The 26,874-nt window shown below is 43.2% G+C and overlaps 1 protein-coding gene and 1 pseudogene across 1 annotated transcript in view; one reads left to right on the top strand and one right to left on the bottom strand.

Annotated features, from left to right (window-relative positions):
* COG3 (component of oligomeric golgi complex 3) overlaps positions 1-10,264 on the bottom strand; it is a 59,369-nt gene extending 49,105 nt beyond the window's left edge. The window contains exons 1-2 of the mRNA XM_068984389.1: positions 10,088-10,264; positions 234-380 (exon numbers count right to left, since the gene is read on the bottom strand). Coding sequence (XP_068840490.1) covers positions 234-380; positions 10,088-10,264 — 324 coding nt within the window. The remainder of the gene's footprint in view (positions 1-233; positions 381-10,087) is intronic.
* Positions 4,133-4,486, top strand: LOC138089261 (small nuclear ribonucleoprotein G pseudogene; annotated as a pseudogene).
* Positions 10,265-26,874: the final 16,610 nt, after the last annotated feature.

Here is a 26,874-nt window from a genome sequence, read left to right as displayed (position 1 = left end):
ATCACAAAATCAAGACTGTTCTGGCAAAAGATACTGCTGTGGGGAAGATCCCTGGTGTTTTCCTTACTTGCTGCATATAATACATCCTTCTCCCACACATGTAAAAAAATTCTATAAAGATTTTAACTACAATTTTAAAAGGTCAGAAGTTTTAATTAGGGCCTTTTTTTATTAGCCCTCTCTTGAGACATTTAAAACAATAAATATTCTTAGAAGTAAAAGCTACCATTCACCTGCTGTGCAGTTTCGATTCTTTCTTCTTCCATTCCTAAGGACGTGAATCCCTTCAAGAGAATGTCTTCTGTAGATTCGGGCACTACTGAAGTCTGTGCAATGGGCAGTGACTGGGAGGTTAAACTGCATAAATCTTCAATCGGGAGCTAAAAAAAAAAAGAGCCACAAAGAGATTCAAATAAATTGAAAATTCTCTGAACTCAAGATTGGTAGTCCATCTCAGTTGTTCTGAAAGAGAAAGAAATGTTTTCCATTAAATCATCTGAGGTTAGTAATTGCCATATAATACTAACACTTATAGTTAGGCTCTATCTATGGTGACACAGCCATAAAGAATCTGCCTCCCAACACAGGAGACACAAAAGATGTGTGTTCCGTCTCTGGGTTGGGAAGATCCTCTGCAGGAGGAAATGGCAACCCACTCCAGAATTCTTGCCTGGAAAATTCCATGGACAGAGGACCCTGGCAGGCTACAGTCCTTGGAGTCACCAAGAGTCAGACACGACTGAGCAACTGGGCACACACACACACATACATTAAATGCTAGTCTCAAAATATAAACAGGATACCAATATCCCATTAGTAAAGTTTTAGGTTTATCTTTTGAAACCTGGTGATGAATCTGTACTAATCTGCACACGTTCTCCTACGGAGCCTCTGGTGGACTAGCACCAGTCGAAGGCAAACCCTGTGTGCTAATGAAAGCAGCAGGCCTCTCAGGCATCAGCACCAAAGACTGACCTCCGTAACCCCAACCAACAGAAGACCAAGCGCACCCAGAAATCAAGGGCCACCACTGCACCTCCTGCCACCATCTCCACACAGATGACAGACTTCACCCACATCTTCCGGCTGACCTCTTCTGAAATCACAACTGAAGAGAAAAAATTTCAGAGTGTCCCATCAGATTCCTGAGTGCCTCACTTTGATGCCATCAGACCCAGAATACTGTCTAGTTTCCATTACTAAAGATAGTCCCGGTGTTCATTTACCTAGAGTCACACAGGCAGGCTGTTTTTAGACCTAAAAGGGCCGGGGGCGCAGTGTGATTGCTGGGGAAGGTAAAAAAGCCCCAACTGTTTCTTTTCAATCCCAGTTTTCAGCCTTTAGCGCATGATATCTAAGGTCTAGCAATAAAAGACCTTAATCCAAGGTTTTAAGAAATTGCTTCTTATTTTTCTAGATACAGAAATTTCATCTGAAGGCAGTATTTTCTTTTTAAAGCTAAAATAAAATAAGGGAGATATAAAATGCACCATCATTAATTTAGAAATATGACCCTTTAATGTAGGGGATTTTGTACCTGGGTTCACGTGGGGCTGTCCTCTCAGCCATGGTAAATAAAGCACTTTATAGCACAGCCTGCTTTGAACTCCTGCTCCCTATTTTTTCAGCCACGCAGTTTTTGGGATCCTAGGTACCCCACCAGGGATCGAACCCACATCCTCAGCCGTGAAAGCATGAAGTCCTAATAATTGGACCACCAGGGAATTCCCTGCTCCTGCTCACTTATGAGCTGTGTTACAATGGGCAAGTTACTTAATATCTAAGCATTTCTAAGTTAATGACGGACTTCCCAGGTGGCACAGTGGTCAAGAAATCCACCTGCTAATGCAGAACTGGACATGGAACAACAGACTGGTTCCAAATAGGAAAAGGAGTCCGTCAGGGCTGTATATTGTCACGCTGCTTATTTAACTTCTATGCAGAGCACATCATGAGAAACGCTGGGCTGGAGGAAGCACAAGCTGGAATCAAGATTGCCGGGAGAAATATCAATCACCTCAGATATACAGATGACACCACCCTTATGGCAGAAAGTGAAGAGGAACTAAAGAGCCTCTTAATGAAAGTGAAGGAGGAGAGTGAACAAGTTGGCTTAAAGCTCAACATTCAAAAAACAAAGATCATGGCATCTGGTCCCATCACTTCATGGGAAATAGATGGAGAAACAGTGGAAACAGTGGCTGACTTTATTTTTCTGGGCTCCAAAATCGCTGCAGATGGTGATTGCAACCATGAAACTAAAAGACGCTTACTCCTTGGAAGGGAAGTTATGACCAACCTAGACAGCATATTAAAGAGCAGAGACATTACTTTGCCAGCAAAGGTCCATCTAGTCAAGGTTATGGTTTTTCCAGTGGTCATGTATGGATGTGAGAGTTGGACTATAAAGAAAACTGAGCGCCGAAGAATTGATGCTTTTGAACTGGGGTATTGGAGAAGACTCTAGAGTCCCTTGGCCTGCAAGGAGAGCCAACCAGTCCATCCTAAAGGAGATCAGTCCTGGGTGTTCATTGGGAGGACAGATGTTGAAGCTGAAACTCCAATACTTTGGCCACCTGATGCAAAGAGCTGAATCATTTGAAAAGACCCTGCTGCTGGGTAAGATTGAAGGCAGGAGGAGAAGGGGACGACAGAGGATGAGATGGGTGGATGGCATCACTGACTTGATGGACATGAGTCTGAATGAACTCCGGGAGTTGGTGATGGACAGGGAGGCATGGTGTGCTGCGGTTCATGGGGTCGCAAAGAGTCGGACACGACTGAGCAACTGAACTGAACTGAACTCAATGCAGGAGGTGTGAGCGACACAAGTTCGATCCCTGGGTTGGGAAGATCCCCTGGAGAATGAAATGGCAACCTACTCCAGCATTCTTGCCTGGCAAATTCCATGGACAGAGGAGCCTGGAGGCCTACAGTCCCTGCCAAGAGTCAGACACGACTGAGCACTTTTCATTCATTCAATACAGAAATTAAATTATCTGTATGGGACCACTGCAAAAACAAGAAAACACAAGTATGAGAAAACAGACTTATTGGATCACTGGGAAGCTGCACAGAGGAAAAAAAACAGTTCAGGAAGGAGACTGATCCTCAGTCTTCCCACAGACGAGCCTGACTCAAGAGCCAGGAGGGTCTTGGATGTATGTAAATATGTATTAAGGGCATCACCTGTTCACATAAACTCGTGCTGAATGGCGACACAATCTCTGCATATAAAAGGACTGTGGGGGGGTAAGAATTAAGTTGCTGGAATCTGGTGAGAATCTACCTTGAGTTTAAAGTGTGGCCAGCAACTGTCTGCTGCCACCAGAGGTTCCAAGGACAGAAGGAGCTAAGCGTGCCTGCTCACACTCTGTGCAGCCGCTCACCACAACCGCTGCCTCCCAGGGGAGGCGCCACCGGGGCTGGCGCACCGCGCACGGGCACGAGGCCCTCCAGACAGCAAACCAAGCGATCAGAGCTGCTGCTATTATCACATTATTATTATCACCACTGCTACTGATGAGTAGAAACAGAGTAAGCAAACTTACTTTATTAATCTGCATTGAAGTACGATTTACAATGCTGTTAGCTTCTGATGTACAGCAAAGTGGTTCAGCTATATACAAACACAGATTTTTCTTCAGATTCTTTCCTGCTACAGGCTATTACAAGGTACTGAATATAGTTCTCTGTGCTATACAGAGAACCTTGCTGTTAATCTATTTTATATACAGTAGTAAATACCTGTTAATCCCAAACTCCTCAGCTATCCCCTCCCTCTTCCGCCTTTGGTAACCATAAGTTTGTTTTCTACATTTGTGAATCTGTTTTGTAAATAAGCATTTGTATCATTTCTCACCCTCCACACGTCATACCGTATTTGTTATGTCTGACTCACCTGACCCGGCATGATAATCTCTAGCTCATCCATGCTGCTGCAAAAGGCATCACTTCATCCTTTTTTGCGGCTACATACTAGTCCCCTGCATACATGCCCAATCTCTGGAGCTCATTCATCTGCTGATGGACGTTTAAGTCGCTTCTGTGTCTTGGCTGTTCTAACTGGTGGAGCTATGAATACTGGAGTGCGTGTAACTTTTCAAAGTAAGAGTTTTCCGGGCTGGAGCGTGAGGGCCACTCGAATTCCGTTTGGAGGCTTCTTTGATCTCTCAGAGTAGACATCATGAGCAAAGCTCACCCTCCCAAGTTGAAGAAATTTATGGACAAGAAGTTATCATTGAAATTAAATGGTGGCAGACATGTCCAAGGAATATTGCGGGGATTTGATCCCTTTATGAATCTTGTGATAGATGAATGTGTGGAGACGGCAACTAGTGGGCAACAGAACAATATTGGAATGGTGGTAATATGAGGAAATAGTATCATCATGTTAGAAGCCTTGGAACGAGTATGAACAATGGCTGTGTTCACCAGAGAAATCAACGCTTCCATGTGTCCCCTCTCCACATATTATTACCAGAAAAATTGGGTTGTGTACATTTTCTTACTTAACTTTTTTGTTAAATAAACTTTTGTAATAGCCAAAAAAAAAAAAAAAAGTTTTCCGCTGAGGTATGCCAGGAGTGGGACTGCTGGATCACATGGGAGTTCTGTTTTTAGTCTTTTAAGAAACCCCCATACTATTGTACATAGTGGTTGCACCAATTTGCATTCCCGTCAACAGTGCAAAAGGGTTCCCTTTACAGAGTACATTTATATATCAGAATTGAACTGCTTCTTGGAAACAGAATAGTCTGTAAATGACCTTTATCAGTTATTTATGAACAGATCATGACAACATTCAAACACATAATTTTCTCGCAGTTTATACGTTATCTAAGAAGCTCAGACTGGTAAAACGTCTACCTGCAATGCAGGAGACCTGGGTTCGATCCCTGGGTTGGGAAGATCCCCTGGAGAAGGAAATGGCAATCCACTCCAGTATTCTTGCCTGGAGAATCCCGTGGATGGAGGAGCCTGGCGGCTACAGTCCATGGAGTTGCAAAGAGTCAGATATGACTAAGCAATGAACACACACACAAAAGGTAAAGGGATGGAGATGTGGATCAGGCACAGATTTGAAAAAAGAAAAAAGCAGAAAGCAAGAAAGCACATGGAGGCTAGGCTGAAATAAAAACACTAGACAGAGTGTGGCTTGCAGTCTTATGATAAGAAAAATACAAACAATCTGTGAACTATATTCCACCAGAGAGCTGAGGTCCCAGTGTCATCAAGCAGCTAAAAATCGAGAACACAAGGGCACCTCCAGGCACACCAACAGCTGAGGGTTGAGGAGGAACGTTAAGAAAACACAAAATTCAAAATGATAGGAAACATTTTCTTCCCATGGACCCATTCCCCAGCCACCCAGTTCCCTCCCCAGGAGCTACTAATGTTAACTAGTTTCTCATGAAGCTTTTCTAACACAGGTCATGCATATACAAAGGAAGTGTACCTTTTTTTTAAAACCCAAATAGCAGTATAATATATACATCTTTGCCTTTTCATTTGATATGCAGCATTTTCAACAGAGTGTAAGAAAAAGATGGAATTTATTTTCTTACTTCAAATTCACAACTCTTGTCATTAAATTACAACAAAGGCATTATTTTACAAGTCCAGCAGTTTAGAATGATTATATCAAAATCAAGTTGCCCTCTTCCTTTCTCTGCCCTTTTAATTCTTCTCTGAGGTAATACCAACGCTTATAATTTGAGAAACATTTCTAAGGAATTTGAGGGTAAAATGAAGAACTTTTAAAAGCAGAAGGAACCAAAGAGATTACCTGTAATTTTTATCAACTTTCTTTTATAAATATTATTCACATTTTTATTCCAAATCATCAGAAGAGTTAAAAAGTTCACTGTTTTCAGTAGTATTTTTGTTGGTTATTCCAAAACTCGAAAACACAGATTAACAGCACTGTGTGTGAATTCATCAATTTAAGGTCCTATCTACTGATTCCCATGGTATAAAGTGAAATTAATACCCTTAACATCTCCTTCTATACTCACTCTCAAATTCTGTTACCCATATACCATCTCTTTTACAGACTGCCAACATTTGTACTGTTAGATCATCAAGTCTTAGGTGCAGGTTTACTGCAACCACCTTTCTCTGGGTGTGCCACGCCCTCAACACTGTCGTGTCATAAGGACCCGGGGGCGTCATACCCGTGTGCTCTGCCTGCCACTGCGACCAGAACGCATCCTCTGATATACTTTAGAAAACAGAATCATACGAAAACTATCTACTTGAGAAGGTACTACACAGTTACCCCAAATAGAATCTGTAATCTGGACGTTGTGAATAAATGAGATAATCTGAATTATGAAGGAGCATTCTACTTGATCACTTCATGCACAAATGACTACTTTCCAACCACAAGGACTTTTAAATATCAAGAAGCAGAAGGCAGCTTCCTGTCCTGTTGCCTCGTTCTAATACAAAACCATTTTCTCTCAAGCCAAACAAGCTAGAAGCCGCATTGCAACCACTTCTAAGAAACAATTTTTTAGAATCCCAAAACAAGTTGCTTTCTAAGAGGTTGAGGGACTTCGCTGGTGGTCCCTTGGCTAAGACTCCTCACTCCCAACGGAGGGGCCCGGGGTTCAACCCCTGGTCAAGGAGTTAGATCCCACATGCCACAACTAAGACCTTTGGTGCAGCCAAAGAAATAATACACAAATACGTTTTTAGAAAAGAAGTTCTCAAAAGATGTCCTTGTTAGGTACATCTGCCCAGCTGTGTTCTCTCCTCAAAGCACCTGGAACAGAATGGGAAATCAAGAAGGGTGCGCTGGCTTCACCGACTTCCTGTTCTGGCCACTCTTTCACTCCTGGAGAGGAGACGACTGGACGTCTCTGGTCCACGTGCACGGTCCCGGTGTCCGGACGGAGAAGACATCCGCCACCGGAGAGGAACGAGCCCGGAGAGCTACTGCATGTAAACGGGGACACTGACATGTCAAACACTAATTACAAACTATCAAGCCTTGCCTGACCAGCTGAGCGGGGCCAGGAAAAACAAGCAAATATGCCTTTCTCTCCAAACTTTCCTCGTGCAGTTTTGGGTTGGAGAAAATCACTTTTGTAATCAATGTAATAAATTTATTCCCTAAATGAAACCTGACATTATCGACTCTGCTTGAGCAAATCACTGAAGAGATACAGATGGAGACTCAGAACCTTCCTCAAGGCACCTAACTCCTTCTTTTCTTACCTCTGGTCTGAGTGACACCTACATCAGCTCAAGATCCTAAGATCCTAGCCTGTTCTTTTAAGGTACTAATCATTTGGGGAGAAAAGCACATACATAATACAATACTGACAGGTAGCTTGCCATATGCACATACATGATTTAATTCTCACATACCCTGAGAGGCACATATCATCCCCATTTTATAAAGAAGAAAACAGTTTCACAGAAGTATCAATCTAAGGTCACAAAACTTTTAGGAAAACAGCTCTAACAGTCAATTACAGGTAACTTTCAGGGTAAATCATCTCAGCATTTTATTCAGAATGACTAAACTCAGCAGAAAGAAAAAGGCTCTCATGACTAAAAAATATGCTGTAGCTACAAGAAACCAGTCTACCTAATATACCACAAATTTTCTTATTTAACACCAACTTAATGTAACTCCCTTCCAAGAAAAGACTAGTTCACTTTCATAGAAAAGAAAATTATTAACAGCTTTATGATATTTATGAGAGACTTCACTTTCACTTTTCACTTTCACGCATTGGAGAGGAAAATGGCAACCCACTCCAGTGTTCTTGCCTGGAGAACCCCAGGGACGGGGGAGCCTGGTGGACTGCTGTCTATGAGGTTGCACAGAGTCAGACATGATTGAAGCGACTTAGCAGCAGCAGCTGGTCTCTTACTATTCAACTAACTTGCTCAGTTCCTGCTGTTCAGGAAACACTTTATCTCCTGAAAATTGGAAAATGCTACAGAAAATCCTTTACAGATACCCTGGTTGGACAAAATAAAAACTGAGGCATTTTTTCCTCACTGCCAATGTTAAAAGAGTGACAACAGGGTTAAAAAATTCAATTTCAGTCTTCCCTGGTGGTTCAGTGCTAAAGAATCCACCTGCCAATTCAGGAGACACCAGGTTCAATCCCTGGGTCAGGAAGATCCCCTGGAAGAGGAAATGGCAACCCACTCCAGTGTTCTTGCCTGGAAAACTCCATGGACAGAGGCGCCTGGAGGGCTACTGGCATGGGGTCCCAGAGAGCCAGATGAGACTGAGCACACACAAGCGCATGCAAGCCTCCCCATCCGACATTTGAAGGGAAAAGAGGGCTGCTGAAAGCAGACGAGCGAGGAGAAACCCCTCACAGGTTTCAGGATGGGTAAATGACGGGCTGGCATCTGAGTCTCACAGGAATCCAACACTAGGGGTGCACACACCAGAAGACCCTCACTGAGCCTTTGATCTTGTCAGACTCTACCTACCCAGGACTTTACACTGCCTTTTCCTCCAGCTAGATTACTCTTCTTGTCTTTACAATGCTGGCTTCTTGTTTTCCAACATGAGTTCTCTACTCAATTAATTTTTCAGAAAGGCCTTCCATCTTATCTGAAAGGGCATACATACCTTATTCCTTGGTGTCACACCATCCTGTTTTATTTTCTCTATATCCTGGACCACCATTTGAACTTACCTTCTTCTCTCTTTTTTTTACATATTCATAATCACCATAATTATGTAAGCTCCATGAGGCAGGGACCTTGTCTTTCTTATCTTTCCATCCTCAATTCCTGGCCCTCAGTTAGACACATAATATATGTTAAATGACTGCCTACTAACAGTAGGCATTATATTGCAAGACTATCACATAACAGGATGAAAATGAAGAAATTCCATTTACTCCTCTCCAACCCCTTTCCCTCATGCTCAATGGGAATAATAGTTTGTGACCCAAGAGAACAGAAACAAGCTGGGTCACCTTTCTTACGGAACACAGTTTGCCAAAACTGTGATGTCCAAGTATACTGCTTTGGTAACAGGCCAAATCCAATTATAAACAGACTGAAATATTTACAGAGCAAACAACTTCTATTCCCCAAGCATAAAAGGCTTTGATGGCAACGCCAAAGCAAATTTCTACCTGCTTCTTCATTTATTTCAAATCCACTTTCAGCACAGACTTATACAGGTGGACAGAGAAACCCAAGAAAGAACACTTGTATTTTACTGCAAAGCATGAGACAGTTTAAGTGAGAACTTTCAAACCAAAGTTCTTATCCTCTAAAAGCTTAAATCGCTAAACTCCACCTGTCTTCGGACACCAAGTGTGAAAACAAGGCTTCCAACATCAAAAGTAACTATGGATGCAAATAAAATGACCTTCTGAACCTGGCCCCCCAAACTAGAAAAAGTTTGTCAAACGTCTGACAACTCATGAAAGGTACTTCTTGCTATTATAATTAGTCGAACTGAATCACACAGGCAGTACAATGCATAGCATCCCAAAATGATAGTTAGAACTAGAAACGTTGAGACTAAAACCGAAAACCAGCATTATCTAATAATGTACCGACCTAGCTTCCAAAGAAAAACATTTTTACTGCTCTGCTGTAAGTTAAATATAAACACAACCTGCACTTGATTCGAGAGCTCAACAGATCAACGTGCGTTGAATGAAAACTGTCACCCCGGACTAACTCCGGTCTTCCCCAGGCGCCCCTAGGGAAAAGGGAAGCCGGGGTAGTCATTAAGGTGGCAAACGAACACCAACAGGAGGCTGTCCTGAAAGCGAAGCACTTCGGGTTCGCCGCGCTCTCCTTCCGGGAGAGGGTGGGCGGCAGGACTGGGCCTCGGTGACCCCAGGGACAGCCGGGGCGAGACTCCCGGGGCAAAGCTCCTGGCCAACCGGCCCGCGCCGCAGCAGGGGAAGCGCCGGCGGTCCCGGGCAGAGAGGCCTGACAGCCCGGGAAGGGGAGCGGCCTCGCCCACTGGAGCCGTCCCCGCGCCCGGGAAGGAGGGCAGAGACCCCGGGAGGCGGTCTGCAGGGCGGGCGTCGGCGGACGCGCCCACGGAGCTGACCCAGCCCGGCCCCCGCCGTCGCCTCACCTCGGCCGGCACGGGCAGGGCCTCGGCAGCCGCCTTCAGCGCCAGCACCGAGTCCGTCTGCCGGTCGGTCAGCGGCGCCTTCGTGTCCGCTCTCCCATCCCACAGAGCTAGCTTCTCTCGAGCGTCCCGCTCCGCCGCCGCCTCGGGCAGCGACAACAGCAGAGACGCCTCCGCCATCGCCGCCTCCCCCGCGGCCCGCAGCAGCAGCGGGGAAGTGGGGACCCCGAGAGAGACACAGAGAGGCCCGGGCCACTTCCGGGAGTGCCGAGGCTTCCAGCGCGGCACCGGCGGCGGGGCGGGGCGAGCCAGAACACCCTGACTCCGGAAGCGATTCCCTCCCCTGCGTGGGCGGGACTGAGTCCAGGACCGACGTGGCTTTCGACGGGGTACAAGTATTTCCGGTTGGGATGTAGACCGAGAGGACGAAGGCTCTAGGGCCTAACGGAAATAGACTTGCCCCTACCGGAAGCCCCTGCCTCAACATCAATAACTTTATTGTTACGTGTCGTTATTGACAACTGTGCTCCGTGACCCTGCCGGCAGGGGCCTTACTGAGCTCCAGGATCTGCTGCCTCTCTCAGCTCACAGCGCCGTAATCTGTGGACTGTGATTTCCGTGTTGACGTGTTGAGTTACCACAACTTTTCAAACATTCAAAATTCCGCTGTTAGAAACCTAATTTATGAAAACATAAAAACTCAAAGGCTTAGGTATATCAGACATCATGCATGCTAAGTCGCTTCAGTCGTGTCCGACTCTTTGCAACCCAATGGACTGTAGCCTGCCAGGCTCCTCTGTCCATGGGGATTCTTCAGGCAAGAATACTGGAGTGGGTTGCCGGGTCCTCCTCCAATATCAGACATCATGCTGCTGCTAAGTCACTTCAGTCGTGTCCGACTCTGTGCGACCCCATAGACCGCAGCCCACCAGGTTTCCCCATCCCTGGGATTCTCCAGGCAAGAACACTGGAGTGGGTTGCCATTTTCTTCTCCAGTGCAGGAAAGTGAAAGGTGAAAGTGAAGTCGCTCAGTCGTGTCTGCCTCTTAGCGACCCCATGGACTGTAGCCCACCAGGTTCCTCTGTCCATGGGATTTTCCAGGCAAGAGTACTGGAGTGGGGTGCGATTGCCTTCTCCTCATCATAAATAGTATCAAATAACCACTCAAACGTCCAGCATTGAAGAACTGGATCAATAATTCACGGCACAGATGTGTAATTGGAAAGCTGTTCTGCCATTTATATCATGTAGATTTCAGCAACAAAATAAATAATAATAGTATTTGACCGTAACCTATAGAATAAAATAAATACCTATGAGGTTACACTGATATGAATAAATAAATGAGGGAGAAAAGACTCCACTTTACTAAAGAATTTCAACCAATAAACGTAGAAAGACGGAGGGGAAAAATCATTAAAGATATCACAGCAATAATTAAAAAGCAGGGAAAAATCTAAGGATGCTAAAATTAGTGGGCCAAAGTTTGAGGAGATACAGAAATTTGCGTAGTATCAAAGGATCTCTCAGAGATATTTATTCATGGGGGGAGGTGAGGGTTGCTGTAAACATTACAGTGGAGAAACATCCCCTTAACCAAGAGATCAAGGTCAACATCATCACCATGAAACTCCTAATATCAAGAAGGACACAGTATCACTTTTGTGATATTCTTGCCAGAAATGCAAAACCACATTCTCATTATGAGAAAACATCAAACAAACTCAAATAGACATTCTACAAAACTGCTCACCACTAATCTTCAAAAGTGTCAAAGTCAAAAAAACAAACAAAAAAGTCAAAGTCAAAAATGAGAAGGAAGACTGAGGAACTGTTCCATTTAGCGGATGAGAGAAACTTGACAAGTAGATGCAATGTGGGAGCCTGGATTGGATCTTGGGACAAAAAAGGGAAAACTATAGAAAAAAGTTAGCCCTATGGTTTAGATAACAGTAGTGTACCAAAGTAACTTCCCAGCCTTGATTGTTGTACATGATGTGGTTATGTAAGATGGTAACACAAGGTGAAGCTGGTTGAAGGGCACATCTGAACTCTAGCACTTTTGCAGTTTTCTAAAGTCTAAAATGGCATCACCGACACAATGGACATGGGTTTGGGTGGACTCTGGGAGTTGGTGGTGGACAGGGAGGCCTGGCGTGCTGTGGTTCATGGGGTCACAAAGAGTTGGACACAACTGAGCGACTGAACTGAAAATTATATCAAAGTCAAGAGTTAAAACTTTCCTGGTGGTCTAGCAGTTAAGATTCCACACTTACCATATCCTACATGCCACAGCTAACACCCACTGCAACCAAATAAATATAATAAATATTTTACAGAGTTAAAATTCTTGTGTTGTAGCAAATGTGTATCTCTTTGGAGAAATGATAAAACTGAGAATGAAACAGTGTACCATACTGTTGACCAAAGGAAACACTCCCAAAATATTCACAGATGGTTAGGATTATTAATAATCACTTTCTTTTCCTTTTTTTTCAGTGAGTTTTGCATCTAAGGTAAGGGATTTTTGTTTATTAGTATACCTAAAACACACTTCCTCCTTTGCAGGCCAGGCTGATTACAAAAGTATCAGAAATGAAGTTTATCCTGTTGAGTTTTGCAATGACAATTCTTCACCAAATATTATCCTTCAGAGGCCAAATATAAGCATCTTCTCTCACAAATGTGCTTATATTGCAGATTTGCCTAAACCCATAATCATGCTTTTTATCGTGGTTGTTGTTCAGTTACTAAGTTGTGACCGACTCTTTGCGACCCGGTGGACTATAGCCCACCAGGCTCCTCTGTCCATGGGATTCTCCAGGCAAGAATATTGGAGTAAGTTGCAATTTCCTTCTCCAAGGGAACTTCCTGACTCAGGGATCAAACCTGAGACTCCTGCAGGTATTCTTTACCGCTGAGCCACCAGGAAAGCCCCATAATCATGCTGCTGCTGCTGCTAAGTCGCTTCAGTCATGTCCGACTCTGTGCGACCGCATCCCTGGGATTCTCCAGGCAAGAATTCTGGAGTGGGTTTTCATTTCCTTCTCCAATGCATGGAAGTGAAAAGTGAAAGTGAAGTCGCTCAGTTGTGTCCGACTCCTAGTGACCCCATGGACTGCAGCCTACCAGGCTCCTCCATCCATGGGATTTTCCTGGCAAGAGTACTGGAGTGGGGTGCCACTGCCTTCTCCATAATCATGCTACTTTCATTAGAACAGTATGCTAAATTTCTTAAAACATAATTTACCGACTGGTGATTCACAGTGCTGCAGCGATGCAGTGCAGGTTGTGGTACCCACAGAAATGATTTACACAAGGGCCGAATCTTTTAATCAGCTGCTGTGAGGGCAAATGAGAGGAGAGAAGGATAGATACAACACAATAATGACTGGACTCTTCTTGAACTGAGGAACTGGAGCTAAGAGAAGACAGCAGAGATCCAGCAGTCACCAGCTGGCCCTGCAGGCTGGGGGAGAGACAAGGGCAATTAACCGCAGTGTTCCTGGGTATTTTCAATGCAGAACACTGGCACAGAAGTATATACATTTGAACAATGCACTGGTTGCTCAAAATTCAGCGGAGAGTGTGGAATATAATATGCTGAACTCTGCTTCAGACTCGAGTGCTCTTTTCTGTATGAGGTGGCCCCCACCTCCAGAAAAAGTACAGATTTCCTATAATGGATCCCCTTTTATGCTCTATATCACAAGTCAAATTTCCTCCTGTTTCCAACTGATGATTAGCCTATTTCCAGATGCACTAGATACCATGACAAATACAACTGCAGCTTTGCTACTGTAACTTTTTTGGGGGGGTTGCGCCCCTCACCTCACAGCTTGCAGGATCACAGTTGCTCAACCAGGGACTGAACCCAAGTCACAATGGTGAAAGCACCAAATCCTAGCCACTAGACCACCAGGGAACTCTCGCTACTGTAATTTTTAACAATATATTTATTTGATTCAAGTATTGATAATTGTTCCCATAAAATCATTCAAATTGATAAACACTCATATCACATACATGTGTATATATGCATGTATATAGTATAAAGCACACATATGTATTCACATGGAGAAGGAAATGGCAGCCTCTAGTATTCTTGCCTGGGAAATCTCATTGACAGAGGACCCTGGCGGGCTACAGTCCACGGGGTTGTAAACAGTCAGATGCACACACTATGTATTCACACAATGTGTGTGCATGAGAGAGAGAAATGAGAAGACAGGACTGCATAGACTATCTTGGTGTTGGAGACGGCTATTGAGAGTCCCTTGGACAGCAAGGAGATCCAACCAGTCCATCCTAAAGGCAATCAGTCCTGAATATTCACTGGAAAGACTGATGCTGAAGCTGAAGCTCCAATGGTTTGGCCACCTGATGCGAAGAACTGACTCATTAGAAAAGATCCTGATGCTGGGAAAGATCAAAGGCAGGAGGAGAAGGAACAAGAGAGGATGAGATGGTTGGATGGCATCACTGACTCAATGGACCTGAGTTTGAGCAAGCTCCAGGAGTTGGTGATGGAGAGGGAAGCCTGGCATGCTGCAGCCCATGGGGTCACAAGTCAGACATGACTGAGTAACTGAACTGAACTGATCTTGGGAAAAAGACAAAGATGAGGTCACTGGAGTCGCATCCCCAAGTGACCAAGGTCCCATACCATCATAGATGACATTTTCATTTATTCAAATGAAATTATTCAAATTTCCCTTTGACCTCTTGATCAAAACCCTGGAAGTAAGGCAGGCTTTTCTCCCATTTGGATGTAAATAAATGAAACACAGGATGATGAAGTGAGACCTCAAAGATATTTGGGAAGTTAAAGGAAAAGGCCACTTTTATACACTCTTGTCTAGAGGGAAACTTGCCAACACCTATCAAAGCACGGACCAGAGAAATGGAAAGAGAAGACAGCCCTTTGATCCAGCAATTTTATATGAATTTATCCTGAGAAATTTTTACATATTAAACACAAAAAAGTACATACATAGGATAATTTTGTGGGAAAAAAACGGACACAGCTTAAACATTTTTCAATAGAGGGAATGGTTTGGTTCCTATTATCTATTGCTACCTAACAAACCAACCCCCAAATCATGCCCTACACGAACCACCGCTTCACCACCTTTCATGATCGTGCAGGTCAGGAATTTCAGGACGTATCAGAAAAGACTCCTCTGTTCACCATGTCTGGAGCCACAGGGTCTCTCCATGAGGCCGCTCACGTGTGAAGACCTCAGAGTATTTGGATGTGACTCAAGGCTTGAAGAGATTGTTCCAGCTTCTTCTGACCTTGCCTCAGAAGTCACAGAAGGTCATTTCTGCTGCACTCTGCCAAGCGAGTCACTTTAGTCAGGCCAGATTCAAGGGGAGGGACTGACCCCCTTCTTAACGGCAGTAGTTAAGAATGGGCAGCGTTTGTTTTTTGCTTTGGTTGTGCTCCAGGATCTTAGTTCCCTGACCAGGGACTGAACCCACACTCTTGGCAGTGAAAGCATGCAGTCCTAATCACCGGACCACCAGAGAAGTCCCTAATTAGTGTTCCATTGAGAATCCATAACGTTCTACACATATGTGCAAATATTTGGGGACCTGCCATAAGGAAGCAGAGTCGAGTTAGGTTGTGGGATATATATATTGCAGGGAATTCTCCGATGGTTCACTGGCTAAGACTCCACGCTTCCACTGCAGGGGTCACAAGTTCAGTCCTTGGGGTTCCTACATGGCACAGGCGTGGCCAAAATATATATGGCAAAAGTTTGAGGAATCTTTCAGAAAAGGGTAGAGGAAAGGAAGTTTCCTGAAAGGGATTTGTGACTGTTTTCTGAAATTAAGAACATGAGCATAAACACCACTGCTGCTGCCAAGTCGTTTCAGTCGTGTCCGACTCTGTGCGACCCCATAGACGGCAGCCCACCAGGCTCTCCCGTCCCTGGGATTCTCCAGGCAAGAACACTGGAGTGGGTTGCCATTGCCTCCTCAGAGCATAAACACCACAGCAGCCTGGAAATTGAGCAACAGCTGGGCCAACTGTAGAGGAAAGAAAGCTAGAAGGACTTGGACCTCAGGGGATTGACCAAGAATTGGAAGCCACCTCCACTAGCCTCTGCTGGTATTAATTCCCCACGGGGTGCTCATTCAGCTTGTGACTCCCTGCCAGGGACCAGCAAGTTATGGTGTAAAACATGTACATCGTGCTGGCAGTAAATCTAAAATAACTGGACCCTGACACAAGGTCTAGAGTGGTTGTTCCCACCTCCCAATGTGGGTCCCCTTCCTTCTCCTCTTGGCTGGATGTGGGGAGAGGGGGCACTGGTCACCTTTGGAGGACTCCCCTGGGTGGAAATATGCTCTCCAGCCTTCTGTTTTAAAATGAACAGCCTGGTTGGTAAATGAGGGATATTTTGTTTTTGATGATTAAAAACAAAACCACCAAAAAGCAAAAACACATCTCTTCTTTCTCAAGTTAAATAACCTTCATGATTATGTCATGGCGTAACAGGCAGGTATTCACCTGAAATAACCTAGATCCTGCATTTTAAAATTTTCATCTGCAGATTTTTATCAAGTGTGACTGGCATTTTGTTGAATCGAACTGTAAACCTGAAACAGGGGGAAGGAGGATTAAAAAAAAAAAAAAAATTGCCACTTTTGCTTCACCCTGCCCCTACCCTGACTTCCTTACTGGGTTGTAAGCTTGCTAAAGAACAACTGTGGGTGAGCCTCCAGGGCCAGCCAGGGCTGCCCGTGGTTTCTGTGGTCTGGCTTCCCTTCCGTCCCCTCCTCCAAGTCTGCACGTGCGCCTCTGGGTGGCCGCCGCAGGTGGGCGGGTGCCGGGGGGCTCGAGCACCAGTGGCCGGCTCGCCCTAACACCAAGACAGCCACGTGGGGCCTGCTCCTTTCTGGGCCGGGATAGCTACTAGGACCCCGCGTATCTGTACCAGGCTGCCTGGGGATACTCTCGTCCTTGCCACAGAAGCTGGATCCCAGGCGGCCATGACCCAGCTCCCGCAGGAGAGCATCAGCATCCTGGCCTGGGGTCTCTTTGGAGGCTTCATTCCACAAGCCTCCGGCTTGTGGTTCATCCAGTCTGGCATTTCGCATAATGTACTCTGCACGTAAGTTAAATAAACAGAGTGACAATATACAGCCTTGATGTACTCCTTTCCCAATTTGGAACTAGTCCGTTGTTCCATGTCCGGTTCTGTTGCTTCTTGACCTCCTGAGAAATTTCTCAGGAGGCACCTAAGGTGGTCCCACCTCTTTAAGGTATTTAAGAGGTATTCCCACCTCTTTAAGAATTTTCCAGTTTGTTGTGATCCACAGTCAAAGGCTTTAGCATAGTCAATGAAGCAGATGTTTTTCTGGAATTCTCTAGCTTTTTCTATGATCCAGCGGATGTTGGCAATTCAAACTCTGGTTCCTCTGCCTTTTCTAAATCTAGCTTGTACATACCATTTGCATATAAATCAATCCCTGTTCTTCTATAGCTTAATTAAAATAGCGAGGGAGGTGGGGTAGAAGCTGAAATCATGTGGCAATCCTAAGACAATCATGCTGATGATTCAGAAAAAATATATACATATATATATATGAAATGAAAACACACATTAAAAACACTGATCAAAGGCTCTGGTTCAAGAAACACCACACAGCAACTTCCTTGATGGTCCAGTGGTTTAGACTCCACACTTTCATAGTAAGGGGCATGGGTTCAATCCCTGATCACACAACTAAAATCCTGCTTGCCAGGCATTATAGCAAAAAAATAGAAGAAAAAAAAAAAAAGCCACACATTATATCCTGCTGCTCTAAAGGCACAGATAATGGTGAACGTCCCTATTATGTGCTATAAATGTCTGTAACTAAACATTCTAAAGCTGTATCTTTGCTTCTTAAGACTTTTCATCCATTAATGTCTTAGAATAGGCCCCCTGAAATGGAAAACTGTCCACGGGACAAGAGTCACGGGTGCTCCAGATCAAGGATGGGAGGAGAACGTGGAGGAGATGAGAGATGCTGATCCCAACACCTCCTTCCGGTCTACCTCAAGGTCTCGCCTCGGTCGGCCCCACTCGGTGACTAAAATCTGACCACTGTCAAAGATCCCAGCTCATAATGCAACATCGCAAAAACAGCTGATGGTGTAGCATCAAGCAGCTCTCATCTGCTCCTTACTTTCCCCAGGAGGTGAAGTTTAAGTGCCAAAACATTAAATCATAGCATCGGTGAGGAGCGTGGATTAAACATCAGGCTTCTCAGATTTATGCGTTCACTCTGTGGCTTACCATGAAGTAACAAGATGAAATCATTTGAAAGAAAACATTCTTATGGCAGCCACCTGTCTGCAACTCCCTCTTGCATTTTTCAGAGCAGGGTAATTTGAAACTGTTGAATTTCTTCCTACACGATCTTATGAGAGTCACTTCTCTTAGTGTTGGTTTTTATAGCTTCAACAAGTATTTGAAGATCTGTTTGCCTTTTCAAATTATTTCTTTGCTTACTCACTGTATCAGTTTCTCATTCACACATCAGAGATCTGTATAAATCACTTTAAATCTGGACAATTTACTTAAATAGTAAGTTAGGATTTATTTCACAACACAAGTGTTTTCTTAGATCAGACATACGGTCCCCCAGCTTCCAATTTAGAATCAAGGCATATTTTGAATAACAACATAACTACTTGCCAAGATTTCAACCTCAAAAAGCTATGAACTGCATGTTTACTAGTAATAAAATTTAAAGAAATGGAATAAAAAGCATTATTACATTATGGTGCTAAAAAGTAACTTGATTTCCCAGCCTTGCTTCTTCAAGTTTAGGGGTAGTAACCATTTCCCACCACTGCTCATATCTAGGTTTTCTAACAACCATGGTCAGTCTCTTTAACTTCATTCAAGTCTTTACATAAAGTCTGCTTCTTAATGGGAACTTGTCCAAATACAACCTTTTCATTCTATCCCCCAAGTCTCTTAACCTTTCATATTTCCCATCTCCTTGTCTCAAGCTGTATACAGAGAAATTTCTTAAGATCTACTTTACAGTTTACCATTGCTCTCTTCAAAGAATTGTCTATTTTTTATCTTATACAAACTTTAAGGGAAGTGAAGTAAAGTGAAGTCACTCAGTCGTGTCCGATTCTTTGCGACCCCGTGGACTGTAGCCTACGAGGCTCCTCAATCCATGGAATTCTCCAGGCAGGAATACTAGAGAGGATTGCCATTTCCTTCTCCAGGGGATCTTCCTGACCCAGGGATCGAACCTGGGTCTCCCACGTTACAGGCAGACGCTTTACCATCTGAGCCACCAGGGTTATTGCTCTTTTAAAACGAATCAATACAAGTATAGCCTTCAAACTCTCAGTATTGAACAAATTGCCTCTCACTGAATTAATTTTTTTAAACTAGCTAAAATTTTTTTTCTTTAATTAGGAACCTTGGGGGAAAGAAGTCACATCAGGATTTAAAGGCAAATTGCCTACCTATTTAAGTCCAATGATGTTCTTCAGTCATAAAGATTTCCAAAATATTGTAATTTTCTAAAAATCTGGTTATATTTTTAATTCGCCTGGGCATTTTTTGAGCCTTCTTCCCTGTTTGTTTCACTCCTTTTGTTTCATTAATTTATATTTGTACAAATCATGCTTTTACATTTTCCTGAAAATTATCCTTTAACAAGGAAAAGTACAAGGTAGGCTGGATCTCACCCAGGATGCAGAAAAGACCTCCCTGGGAAAGAAAGACCTCCCTGGTTGAGAATGGAGGAGCACTCAGCCACTTCTGGTTATCACCAAATTGCTGGACCCTTTCCAGGCCTGATTCAAACTCCACAGTCTCTTCTATCACTCTTTTTAGAAAGCATTTATTATTTCTGGCTGTGCTTGTCTTCCTTGCTCCAGCTGAGCATCCGTCAGTTGCAGCATGCAGGCTTCTCACGGTAGTGGCTTCTTTAGTCGCAGAGCGCAGGCTCTGGGCACAAGGGCCTCAGGAGGTGCAGCTCACGGGCGAGCTCAGGCACAGCAGTTGTGGCGCACAGGCTTGGTTGCCCCGTGGCAAGCAGAATCTTCCCTGCCCAGGGCTCAAACCAGGGGCCCCTGCGTTGGCAGGCAGATTCTTAACCACTGGACCAAGGAGGTGCTCTTCCATCACTCCTAGAGAAGAACTTCAGGCTGCTTCTTGCTGGAGTCTCTGTGAAGAGCCTCTGGCCACAGTGAGATAGTTAGACATTCATAACTAAAGGAAAACTGGAAAACTCACAGAACTGTGGAAATTAAACAACACTCTCAAACAAGGTATCAGCAAAGAAGTCACAAGGGGAATGAGAAATACTTAGCGACAAATGAAAGTGAAGCACAAACTTACAACTTAACCAACTAGAAAAAGAAAAAACTAAACCCAAAGCTAACACAATGAAGGAAAATAAGAAAGATTAGAACACAGATAAATGAAATAGAGAATAAAAAAATCCAAAACTTGGTTCTTTGACAAGATTAACAAAATTCACAAACCTTTAGCTAGATGGACTAAAGGGGGAAAAAAACAGAAGACTAAAATTACTAAAATCAAAGATGAAAATGGGGACATTACTATCAATTCTAGAGAAATAAAAAGGAATAAAAGCCAACTACTATGAATAACTGTATGCCAACAAATTGGACAATACAGATGAAATGGACAAACTTCTAGAAACACAAAACCTACCAAGACTGAATCAGGAAGAAATAGAAAATCTGAATGGACCTATTCTGTAAGGAGTAGTTAAAAAAAAAAAACAAAACCATTGAATCAGTAATCCCAAATTACTGATTTTTGATCAGTAATCAAAAATCTCCTAACAAAGAAAAACCCTGGATCCAATAGACCTGATGGTTTTACTGGTGGATTCTACCAAACATTTATGGAAAAACCAATACCAGTGTTTCTCAAAGTTTTCCAAAAAACTAAAGAGGAAACACTTGCTAACTCATTCTACAAGGCCAGCATTACCCAGATAACAAAGTCAAACAAAGATGCTGCAAGAAAACCACCATAGACGAATATCTCTTATGACCATTACTACAAAAATCCTCAACAAAATACTAGCAAGGAGAATGCAGCAGCATAGTAAGAGGATTTATTCTATGTCCAAGTGGAATTTACTCCTGGAATGGAAGAATGGTTCAACATACAAAACCTGATCAATGTAACATGCTACATTAACAGGATGGAGGAAACACCCCACATGACCATCTCAATTGATGCCGAAAAAGCATCTGACAAAATTCAACACTCTACAAACTAGGAATAAAGGGAAACTGCCTCAACATAATAAAAACCACATATGAAAAATCCACAGCAAATATCATACTCAATGGTGAAGGACTGAAACCTTTTCTTCTAGGATCAGGAACAAGGCAAAGACACCCACTTACTTTCACCACTTATATTCAATACTGTACTGGCAGTTCTAATGAGAGCAATTAGGTAAGAAATAAAAGATATCCAAATTAGAAAGGAAGAAGTAAATTATCTGTTTGTAGATGACGTGATCTTAAGTGTAGAAAACTCTAAATATTCTACAAAAAAAAAAGACTGTTAGAACTAATAAATGAATTCAGCAAAATAATAGGATACAAAGTCAACACACAAAAATCAGTTGCATTCCTCTGTACAAACAATGAATAATCTGAAAATTTAAAACAGTTCCATTTACAATAGCATCACAAAGAATAAAACACTCAGAAATTAACCAAAGAGATGAAAGACTTGTTAGAACTTGTACAATAAAAACACTGCTAAAAGAAATTGAAGATGACAAATAAATGGAAATACGTCCCATGTTCATGGCTTTTAAGACTTAATAATTATTAAAATGTCAATACTACCCAAAGAAATCTGCAGATTCAATGCTATCTCTATCAAAATCCCAATGATGGTTTTTGCAAAACAGAAAAACCCATCCTAAAATTCATATGGAGCCTCAAAGGACCCAGATAAGCCAAAACAATCTTGAAAAAGAACAATAAAACTGCAGGACTCACATTTCCTGATTTCAAATCTTAATGCAAACCCACAGTAATCAAAACAGTGTGGAAGTGGCATAGATAGACCTATGACGATACAGAAATATATCCTCACATATATATTGAAATGATTTTTGACAAAACTATTCAATGGAGAAAGGACAGCCTTTTCAACAAATGGTACCGGGGAAACTGAATATCCACACACACAGAAAGGAAGCTGGACCCTTAGCTAACACCATATACAAAAATCATCTCAAAATAGACCAAGGACCTAAATGTAAGACCATAAAGCAATAAAGCCCTTAGAAGCAAACTGGACATAAGTTTTATAATGTGTAGCAAAAGGCACTATTAAAGAGTAAAAAGGCAACCCACAGAATGGGAGAAAAGATTTGCATATCATACATCTCGTAAGGGATTAATATCTAGAATTATATAGACAACTGCCAAAACTCAACAAAAAGACCGAACAACCCAATTCAAAACCAAGTAAAGAACTTGAATAGACATTTCTCCAAAGATATACAAATGGACAACAAGAACAGCAAAAAAAGATACTCAATACCACTAATTATTAGGGAAATGCAATTCAAAACTACCATGAGATAACACCTCACATCCATTAGGATAGTTACCATTAAAAAAAAGAAAAGAAAACAAGAAGTGTTAGCAAGGATGGGGATCAAGCGGGACCCTTTGGCACTGTTGGTCAGAATGTCAGATAGTACAGCCCTTGTAGGAAACAGTACGGAGTTCTTCAAAAACTTAAAACTACAATTACCGTATGATCCAGCGATTCCACTTCTGGGTATATAACCAAAAGGACTGAAAGCAGAGTCTCAGAGAGACATTAGGACACTCATATTTATAGCAATAAATAGCTCAAACATGCAAACAGCCCAAGTGCTCACTGATGTATGAATGAATAAGCAAACCGTGGCATATATGCATAACAAAATTATTGTTCAGCCTTTAAAAGGAAGCAAAATTGAAAAACATGAAAGGCCTCCTAGAGACTGAAAATACAACAGGGGTTCCCAGGCTTGGGAGGAGGGGAGAAAAGGCGGACTTATTTAGTGGGTGTGGAGCTCAGATGGGACAGCTATGCAGATGGATGATGGTGCATGTAATGCCACGTAACTATACACTTAAAAATGATTAAAATGGCACGTTCTTAAACGCATATTTTACCGCAATTGAACTGAACACTAACTGACAAATCTTATTTGTGTCATAAGAGAAACTGGGTAAATAAAGAACTCAGTAAGAAACAGTACACACCGTGCTCTCATCCCAATTCTCAGACTCCTCGGCGATCTTAAGATAATGTTTACCACGAAAGAGTCCCAGAAGTAATGAACAAACCTTCGCAGGTTGCTTCCATTTAACATGGCAAGTATTTTTGGTATTATCTGCTCTGCAAATGTGGAGTAGGAAATGGCAAGCCACTCCAGTATTCGTGCCTGGAAGATTCCATGGACAGAGGAGACTGGTGGGCTACAGTCCATGGGGTTGCAAAGAGTTGGACACACAGGCATGCAAACACTCTGCAAATTATTGTGTTAAGACAGCACCAAGTAGTAGAGCGAATTAAAATCGTGATGCAGGGGGACTTCCCTGGTGATCCAGTGGCTGAGACCCCACACTCCCAAGGCTGGGAGCCAGATTCCATCCTTGCTCAGGGAACCAGATCCCACATGCCACAGTTAAGACAGGTGGCGCTCATGGTAAAGAACCCACCTGACAGTGCAGGAGTCGCAAGAGATGGGATCGATCCCTGGGTTGGGAAGATCCTCTGCAGGAGGGCACAGCAAAGCACTCCAGTGTTCTTGCCCGGAAAGTCCCATGGACAGAGGAGACTGGTGGGTCCACAGAATCACAAAGAGTCGAACAGACTTAGCGATTAAGCATGCATTCATGCTGCTAGTAAAGATCTTGCATGCCATAACTAAGACCCAGTGCAGCCATATAAATAAAAAAGCAAATAAATATTTAAGTAAAATGATGATGCAGGAATTCCCTGGTGGTCCAGTGGTTACGACGCCACGCTTCCATTGCAGAGGGCACGGGTTTGATCCCTGGTCAGGGAACTAAGATCCTGCGTGTCAAACAGCCCTCTCTCCCCTGCACCAAAGAAAGAGGTGAAGTAGTGTCGCAATTTAAAATGGAGCAGTTCTGGGATGTTTATAACCCTGGCCTTAACTGTTAGATGCAGACTACTTTCAAGTCGAGAATTACTGGGATTCTCACACATTCATTTTGTCAGTTTCTGTTTCCATAGAGAATTGTGGGGTGTTTTAGAAATCTATTTCCACGATTATAATTGATGAAGCAAACCCTCTTAAATGAAAATGTAGTGGTCTCTCTACCATATAATACAACGAAACTGCATACAATATGAAAATCATTATGTCAGGGGGAGTCTTAAAAATTGTATTAACATACGCTGGTGTTTAGAGGCTAAGAGTTGGTGATGGACAGGGAGACCTGGCGTGCTGCGATTCATGGGGTCGCAAAGAGTCGGACACGACTGAGCGACTGAACTGAAACTGACTGATGTACATGATACACTCTTCTAGAGGTTTCCCCCACTGTCCAAAAAAAAAAAAAAAAGTTAAAAAACTTTTAAATTACAAAAGTACTAAGTTTACTGAGGAATAAGAAGTAGTTAAAACTGAAATAAACAAATTTCCCATTTAACCTTTCAGCTCAATTTTATGTTTGGCAAACATGAGATATACTTTACAAACATAGTTAAAACAGAAATAGTCCACTGCATACACTGCAACTCTCACTTCCCCCAATTCCCTTCACTTTTATGTACTTTGAACATTTGTATCCCAAATTAGTCCTTTTTAAGATTTTTCTTTAAATGGCAAAACATCAGTTTTCAAACCAACCAATACAATTATGCGTAAAGAAAATATCAATAATTTTCTACCCTGTGATGATTAAATTTTGTGTCAGTTTGACCTTGCTACAGTGCCCAGTTGTATGGCAAGCGCTAGTCTAGGTGTTGCCATGAGGGCATGTGCAGCTGTGGATAACATCTACAATCAGCTGACTTTTAAGATTACACTCCATATTGGCCTTCCCTGCTTAGGAATCTGCCTGCCAATGCAGGGGTCACGGTTCTATCCCTGCTCAGATCTCACGTGCCGAGGGGCAGCTCAATCTGTACTCCACATCTTCTGGGCCCGAGCGCAACAGCTCAGGACTCACAACTACCGAAGCCCGTAAGCCCTGGAGGCTCTGCTTCGCAACAGGAGAAACCACCGCAAAGAGAAGCTCCCCCTCATCGAGACTAGAAACAGCCTGCGTATAGGAACAACGCCAAAAAAATAAATAAAAGTTTTTTAAAAGCATGTAAAAAGAAATTACACTCCATAATATGGGTGGGCCCCATCCCATTCAATCAGTTAGAGATCTTAGGAGGGAAAAACTGGTTTCCCAGAGAAAGAATTCTGACTCAAGGCTAAAACAGAGGGAGTTCCCTGGCAGCCCAGTGTATTCACTGCCTCAAGCCGCATGGCACAGCCAAAGAAAAAAAAAAGACAAAAAGAAACCCTGCCTGAGCTCCCAGTCCGCTGTCCTGCGCAACTGCCCTACAGGTTTTAGACTTGCCAGCCTCCCACAATCACATAAGCATATTCCTTAAAATAAACCATGCATGGGCACACACACTCATCCCACTGGTCCGCTTTTCTCTGGAGAAGCCTAATCCACAACCTTTACAACCATTCCCTACTGACCTAAAATGCTTTTTCCTCTAAGTGATGAGGTCATGATATGCCTATAGAAGTCTACATCCTAACTTTTTTCCTATATAATAGCATATCAGGGACATCTGCCCAGGCCAGCAGACTGAGATATAACTCATTCTTCTCCTGAGTCCCATGGTAAGCCACTGTATGGATTATTGTATCAGCAAGGGACATATAGGCATAGGGAGTTTCCAGTATTTTGCTCTTGGTTCCACAATTTGCATCAAGCTTACAAGCAACTGATTCATCCATGTCTTTGTCTTCTATTCCCATACTCTGCTTCAGGATGGAGCAGCTGTCATCTACCAAAAATTTACCGTCAGATTTTCTCAGCTGTGCATTTAAAAATAGATAGCCTGGATTCCACGCCCAGTGTGTCTAACAGGTGCCCGGACCCAGTGGGATGTGAATTCTCCAAGCATTTAAGGTTCACCAGCAGCCAGCTCTTCCCACTGACCTTCACATGAACTCGATCACATAAAGGTGTGTCATCTGATCTCTTAGGTAGGGGACCAGAGACCACAAGGCTCCCTTTTTTTTTTTTGCCAATTCTGTTTTTTCAATAAACCACTGTGTTTAATTCAAATGTTAAGACAGGCACCTAGAAAATATTTTCAAGTAAAAAAAATAATAATGAACCAAGTTTGCATTTCATCCCCTGGTTGTTTTATACCCAACCAGAGGTGTCCGCCTAGCCAACAGTTAACCAAGGATCCTGCCAACGTCAGGTGCTGGAAGAAGGACTGAGGGGTCCTGAAATTTCAAGGCCCTGATGGCATCCCACCTGTGTTCCATTATCTCAAAGCCGCCTTGCCCAGCAAACCCAATGAGCCAAATTTACTGGCCTCTGCGGAGCTGCAGACTGGGAGGCCACACACGTCTCCAGGCAATTAGTAAGATGATCTCAACAACTTCTCTAAGCAGAGAGAAATGTCTGCAGCCACTTTCACGAACGCCAGACCTACTCCAGCTTCCTGGACGTTTTAGAGCTTGTCTTTGTTCAAATGTTTCTA

Source organism: Capricornis sumatraensis, chromosome 12, assembly GCF_032405125.1.
Source record: "Capricornis sumatraensis isolate serow.1 chromosome 12, serow.2, whole genome shotgun sequence".
Taxonomy (NCBI): domain Eukaryota; kingdom Metazoa; phylum Chordata; class Mammalia; order Artiodactyla; family Bovidae; genus Capricornis; species Capricornis sumatraensis.
Note: the sequence above shows the minus strand (reverse complement) of the source record. Positions and strands in the feature narration are given on the sequence as shown.